This window comes from Berghia stephanieae, chromosome 10 (genome assembly GCF_034508935.2).
Source record: "Berghia stephanieae isolate SIO BIC M18660-M18661 chromosome 10, UCSD_Bste_1.3, whole genome shotgun sequence".
Classification (NCBI taxonomy): Eukaryota; Metazoa; Mollusca; class Gastropoda; order Nudibranchia; family Aeolidiidae; genus Berghia; species Berghia stephanieae.
Window position 1 is genome coordinate 3,811,014 of NC_088369.1, and position 7,500 is coordinate 3,818,513.

General features: G+C 34.9%; 1 protein-coding gene across 1 annotated transcript in view; it reads left to right on the top strand.

The window, feature by feature from the left end:
- The first annotated feature begins 3,143 nt into the window (after positions 1-3,143).
- The window catches only part of LOC144955982 (uncharacterized), a 45,152-nt gene continuing 40,795 nt past the window's right edge, over positions 3,144-7,500 (top strand). The window contains exons 1-2 of the mRNA XM_078886245.1: positions 3,144-3,331; positions 6,832-6,995. Of these exons, the coding sequence (XP_078742371.1) occupies positions 6,905-6,995 (91 nt within the window). The 5' untranslated portion in view covers positions 3,144-3,331; positions 6,832-6,904. The remainder of the gene's footprint in view (positions 3,332-6,831; positions 6,996-7,500) is intronic.

Genomic DNA, 7,500 nt, shown 5'->3' on the forward strand with positions numbered 1-7,500 from the left:
ATACCACCGCAAAACAATTGAGTCGCGTAATCGGAATCTATTGGCCAGAAATATCTACAAATACTGATCTCTATGAAAGAACCAGGGTCCAACGCCTGAGTACAATAATAAAGGAACAGCGATGGAGTCTATTTGGTCACACCTTACGTCGAGAAGATAACATCCCAGCCCAAATGCAGTGACAGAATATTTCCTTCATGGCAACAAATCTGTAGGGAGGCCACCAACATGAATAGTAACTACTCTGAACCAGGATCTCTCCATATAAGAAATTTCTAAATTCAGATGAGGCCGAATTAATCACTGAAGAACAACGAAAAACTGCAGTACCTTCGTGATTCAGAAAAGTGAGGAGCAGGCACTTATATTGATAACAACAAGAGATGAAGTGAGTAGGAAAGTACCAGAAGACAATAGAGAATAAAAATGTTTTCGCGGCGGTGATGGGGGTTTGAACCCGCGACCTTGCTGGTACGACAACTCCGCCTGGCCGGGGAGAGCGTGACTCTATCGTATGAGCTATCCACGATCTCTCCCGTTGTCGTACCGGTAAGATCGCGGGTTCAAACCCCCATCACCGCCACGAAAACATTATTATTCTCTGTTGTCTTCTGGCACTTTCCTACTCACTTCATCTCTTGACTTGTCAGTACCCTTCGTACTAATATCACAGCAAGATCTTGACTCTGGCCCAGGATTGTGACCAATGGAAACAATGTGAGAAGTAGAAGATAGAAAAGAGCCTCGTCTTTCAGTTAAGACTTAATTAAATATAGGATTATAAAACGTTCAAGGGTTTTCCTCACAAACTTGATTTCAGATTTTCAAGAGCTTTTTCGTAGGAAAAACTTCAAATAAAACAGGTGTTTAGCATATGTCCGTAATATCATTATCATCATCGTTATCGTCATCATCATAATCATCATTATTTTATTATTAATATCGTAGTAATAATATAATATAATAATAATAATAATAATAATAATAATAATAATAATAATAATAATAATAATATAATAATAATAATAATAATATAATAATATGATGATGATAATAATAATAATAATAATAATAATAATAATAATAATAATAATAATAATAATAATAATATAATAATAATAATAATAATAATAATAATAACTAATAATAATAATAATAATAATAATAATAAATAATAATAATAATAATAATAATAATAATAATAATAATAACTAATAATAATAATAATAATAATAATAATAATAATAATAATAATAATAATAATAATAATAATAATAAATAATAATAATAATACTAATAATAATAATAATAATAATAATAATAATAATAATAATGACAATAAAGACAGGTAGAAATGACTAATAAAGAAAAGAAAAGAAAGAGAATAATACAAAGACCAAATTTAAAAAATCTATAAATACTGACTCTATAAAGATCGTAACGTTTTGACAAGGATAATGCACTTTGACCTCTGAGATTGTCAATCTAGCACACTCGTCCATGCATGGAAGATTGTCAATCTAGCTCACTCGTTCATGCATGGAATGTTGTTAATCTAGCACAATAGTTCATAACATTTTAATTGTCGTACTTTAGAAAAAAAACCAGGTTAGTTAAAAATTTTACCTATAACATTCGTCCTTTAAATATTGATATATTTAAATGAATCTCATCTTTGTAAAAAAAATTTAAAAAAAAACAACAAAAAAAAATAATCTAAAACCTGTGATTTTGAGAAGTCTTCCTTAAAAAAAAAAATAAAAATATAATTCCCTTTATTCATCCTGTAGGGGAAATTTGTCTCTATGTTCTATTCCAAGGGAAGACTGGAATACCCCCGGGGTCAGTCGCAGTTCAGCGCCGCAAATTGAGTGTCATTTTGTACCCACTGTCGTTTACAAGTGCTAACCAGTCGTTTTTAAAAAGTGACTAAATTGTATTTACGATCGTTTACAAGAGGTCATAGTCATATGCATATGACGTGCTATGTACAACTTAGCAAATTCCAACTGAAATAGGATTCAATAGTCGTAACGTCACTTCCTTCCTAATGACGCATGGTAACTTAGCAACACTGGCTCTAAACTATCGGAACAATGGCGGACGCCCGTATGAAATATTTCTCCGGCGAGCATAAAAGCGTATCCAGAGGGAAAAACACATAAATTTGATCATGTTTTGACTTTTACACATTCTGATCACAAGACATATGAAAAGTTCTAGCCAGCTTGAAGAATAAAAAGTAATGATTTTCTTTGTTTAGAACCAAGATGGCCGCCGTTGCCGGGCTGCGTGACATCAGACTACTGAATCTAATTAAAGACTGCGCAACCGTAATCCGGCCATTCAAAAAGAAATTCTGCGCAAGTAAAAACCTTTGCCCGAAAAAACCCCAACAAACTGCGCATTTGAGTAAAGAGGCGTGGCCTATTTGTGACGTCATTCTGCACAAGTGAATTGCGCCCCCTGAAAGATCAGCATTGTGCATGCGAGACCAAAAATATTTCCTGAGTTCAAGCACGGTTGACTTTATTTTTCCATTCATTATCAATGGAACACACAGGGGGTCCCGATAGTTCAGTTGGTAGAGCACTCGCTTCACACGCAAAGGGACCGAGATCGATCCGGGGTGCAGTCGAGATTATTCATGAACACCCTCCCCCCCCCCCCTCCCCCTGCTGCCCACCCAGCAGCAAATGAGTAGCTGAGTCTGTTAAATTTGGGGGAAAGTGCTTTGAGATAGATTACTGTCCTATCCGAATGATAGCAAGCATTTGCGATTGTCCGTTTCACGCTGTAGAAACCGGGATAAAGTCCGACTCTATTGGCCCAATGGCTCTGAAGGACTACTTAAAACAAACAGACAAAAAAAAAATGGAACACAGTTCGATAAAGAATAGAACATTTGGCGACCATCAAGAAGGTGTTGTGACGTTAAGCCTGGCTGACTTTATTTATCCATTATTGATGGAGCACACTTAGATAAAGAATAGAACATTTATTGGCGACCATCAAGAGATGTTGTTGACTTGAAGCAGAAGTTGACGTTAAGAGTGTTGAGTTTAAGTTGATTCCACTGTATTTGTCAACCTAAATTTATAGGAGCTTCTGTCCAATTGGCATTGTTTGAACGAATTCTTAAATATATATATATAGGACACGTTGATTGTCATTTTAGTGTGAAATACATATGTTGGAATTATTATATTGGTCTGAACTTTGACCGTGTTAGGTAGGGGTAGAATGTGATAGCATCACTGTTGGTCAGTATACTAATAATTATTAGTATAGATCTACTAAAAAAGGATTAAGTTCGATTCCTGTCTCTTTGGTGAGTCGTGGTCAACTCTTATTTATGAATAATTATACCCGTCATTTGTATCATGCTACAGGTCGATGATATATGGGGCTTGTATAAATATGTGTGAAATTAGATTGGTGTGTTTCTGATAACGGGATGGAATTATATTTATTTATTTATTTATTTATTTATTTATTTATTTATTTATTCATTTATTTATTTATTTATTTATTTATTTATTTATTTATTTATTTTTTAAATTAATATTTCATTTCTTTATATAATTATGTGTTTATTTATTATTTTTTTTATTTCAATCTTGGCGAGGTTAATTGTGATTATTTTAAATAACGACGATGATGAAAATGATAATGATGATGAGGATGAAAATGATATTAATCAAACAATTAGATAATGATGATAATCAAACAATAATGATGATGATAATAACCATTATGCTGCTGCTGATGATGATAATGATGATGATGATGATGATGATGATGATGATGATGATGATGATGATGATGATGATGATGATGATGATGATGCTAGTAAAATATGATGATAAATAATAATAATAATAATAATAATATAATAATAATAATAATAATAATAATAATAATAATAATAATAATAATAATAATAATAATAATAATAATAATAATAATAATAATAATAATAATAATAATAATAATAATAATAATAATAATAATAATAATAATAATAATATAATAATAATAATAATAATAATAATAATAATAATAATAATAATAATAATAATAATAATAATAATAATAATAATAATAATAATAATAATAATAATAACCTTAATAATGATAGTAATACAATATGTGTATATATCAGGGGGGGGGGGAATAGACATTTAAAATCTATAGATATGAACATTCTTTAACACTATCCCATGGATTAACCGTGCTCAATGCGCTTCAGGGTGTTTCATTTATTCCTCTAGCAAGCGATTGAGAATCTTAATTCAATATCTTACAGTTAGGACTCCTTATTATACCATCACCCTTACAATATCCAGCATGCTTATAGATAGAACGAAGATGACGCCACTCAAGCCTTTGTTATTGTATTTTGCCATCCGCGTTTGTGAGTGATTCTCACTAAATTGCATTAACCAGACTATAAACGTTCATGGTTACACACAGTTTTATGCGTTGGTACGTTATACTTCCGGATGGCAATGTTATGAGCTTTTTAGCCAAGCGCATACTATCTATAGCCAGGTACTCATTGAAACCTGAGGCGAGTGGGGTAGTCGATTGGACTAATATGTGTTAACCCTATCATGCCTAAGAAATGCATAGACACCACCTCGGGCATCATGTCCCGATGTCAATGCAAAGGGAAATCAATATTTTTTTTCAAAGATACAGAAGATACAGAAGACAGTTTTTAAAAGATCATTTTGATAGATCAGGACTAGTATTTAGTTTACTGATACAGTACCAAGTACAACTCCATTGTAAAAGAGTTTTCCCATGTTACATCCTTTTAAAAAGTATCTGTCATAAACAGATGTATTAGGTCGCATCAGGCATCAATTGTAATGTTGCAATAGGCACCCACTGAAGTAAGTATGTGTACAGTGGCAAATGGTTGCAATGGGCAGGAAAGGGTTGAGTGCCTCCTCTCTCAAGGGCACAGCGTAGATCACTGTCACCAAATCAGCCATTGACTACGCTAAATAACGCTTGATTTCATTGCGTCAAGACAATACAACGTATACACTCCAGCCACCAAACCATCGGTTGTGTGTTTAAAACCAGACCTACCTAGTACTTAGAAAAATTCGTAACATTACGAATTTTTGGCTCCAGCTACAGAACTGCATCCGCTTCTTTGACTTATTTAATCCGAAAACTGAAGAGATTGTTCATCTATTTTAGGCAATGGCTTAGGTTTGACAACGATTGATTGATCATTGCTTGACCACAAGTTTCTATTGGGGACATAATATATGTTTAGAAGGTCTTTAATATAGGAGGGACTGTTGGTGCTCAAGGATTTGTAGACAAAGGTACAAATCTTATAGATTGAAAAGATACATCAAACAAAAGGATAGTCATCTTTTTTTTATAATACCTTAAGCAATAAACTTGATTGCATGATAAAAAGTCGACACAGAGCATTGCATGAAATCAATTAAAACGGATAGACACCATGAACAGCTGACGGTGTCAATCCGCAGCCTTCGTTAACTTATAGCCTGACAGTGACCGAAAAATGACGTCAAATGACAAGTGTTTGGCCACGAAACAAAACAAATCGTGAGTTGTATTCAATATTTCAACCAATGGGATAATTTGTTTTCTTGAGCTCTACTAACGACAACTAACCAGACGTTGCACAAATCTTTAAAAAATGACGTCAAACTAGTAGGTTCTAGCGTGGCCTTCGTTAACTTATAGATAGAATGCGCTTGGCCAAGGAGTTCACAACATTGCCATCCGGAAGTATAACGGACCAACACGCAAACTCTGTGTAACCATGAACTTTTATAGTCTGGTTAATACAGTTTAGTGAGAACAACTCACAAACGCGGATGGCAAAAACAATAACAAAGGCCTGAGTGACGTCATCTGCATACTATCTATAGCCTGACAGTGATCAAAAAATGACGTCAAATGACAAGTGTTTGGCCACAAAACAAAACAAATCGTGAGTTGTATTCAATATTTCAACCAATGGGATAATTTGTTTTCTTGAGCTCTACTAACGACAACTAACCAGACGTTGCACAAATCTTTAAAAAATGACGTCAAACTAGTAGGTTCTAGCGTGGCCTTCGTAATTTATAGATAGAATGCGCTTGGCCAAGGAGCTCACAACATTGCCATCCGGAAGTATAACGGACCAACACGCAAACTCTGTGTAACCATGAACTTTTATAGTCTGGTTAATACAGTTTAGTGAGAACAACTCACAAATGCGGATGGCAAAAACAATAACAAAGGGCTGAGTGACGTCATCTTCGAACTATCTATAGATAGATCGAAGATGACGTCAATCATGTCTTTGTTATTGTTTTTGCCATCCGCGTTTATGAGTACTGCTCACTGAACTGTATTAACCTGACCATAAACGTTCATGGATACACAAAGTTGTGTGTGTTGGTCCGTTATACTTCCGGATTGCAATGTTATGAGCTTCTTAGCCAATCGCATACTATCTATAGGCTGACCGTGGCCTTCGTAAAGTCATGGCCTGACACTGACCAAAAAATGACATCAAAATGCCAGTCTTTTGCCACAAAAGAAAACGAATCGTGAGTTGTATTCAATAGTTCAACCAATGAAATAACGTGTTTCCAAAAGCTCTACTAACGACAATTTGTCTATGTCGGAAAAATTGTAATATAGTCAAACAGGCGTCGTGTTTCGTTCTACATGTTTCGTGTTGCTGATGGTCAGGGATTCCCTGTAAAGCTCTTTGAGCACGTTTAGTTGATATAGGGCTGTATAAGAGTTCAATATTTTATTTTACCATTCATTTCATTTCAGAAGACGTCAAGAAAAGGTCGACCGAATTCAGCAACAGTCTAGAACTCAACTCGTAGCCACCTTCTGTCCAAGAATGACGAAACTTCTTTGGATGTCAGTGACTCTTCTCTGCGTGGTCCAGGCCGAACTCATGGATCACCATATGGGTTATGACTATATAAAAAGTACGGTGATATTTATTGTAAGATGTGTGAATGTCTCGATCTTACTCAATTAAAAAGAAGGGAATGCCGACGACAAATGAAAGATAAGACGAGAAGTTTAATCAAAGACAAAGTGACTGTTACTCCAACGGGAAGTAGGAACCAGGAAAAGTAAACAATATGATATATAAAAAGTGGCCAGATAATTTATGGAGAAATCAACTAAAGACTTGGACGCCACAGTATAATAGGGAATGAGATTAGCGGAAGAGTAGCGTCCCTTGATTGGACGTTACCGGCGGAAAAGTTATTAGAGAGAGAACGTCATGTTGGTTGTGGGCATGCGTCTTCGTCCTCGCTTCCGGTGAAAGCGGCTTGAGACACTTCACCGAAAGCGGGGACGAGAGCAGCAGCCTCTTATGGTTTTCATCGACCCAATCAGCAAAGTCCTGTCCGCATTCGTGCACCGTCGCAAACCCGCCGGGTAGCATCGTCACAACACACCGTTCGACTAGATGCTCTGCCG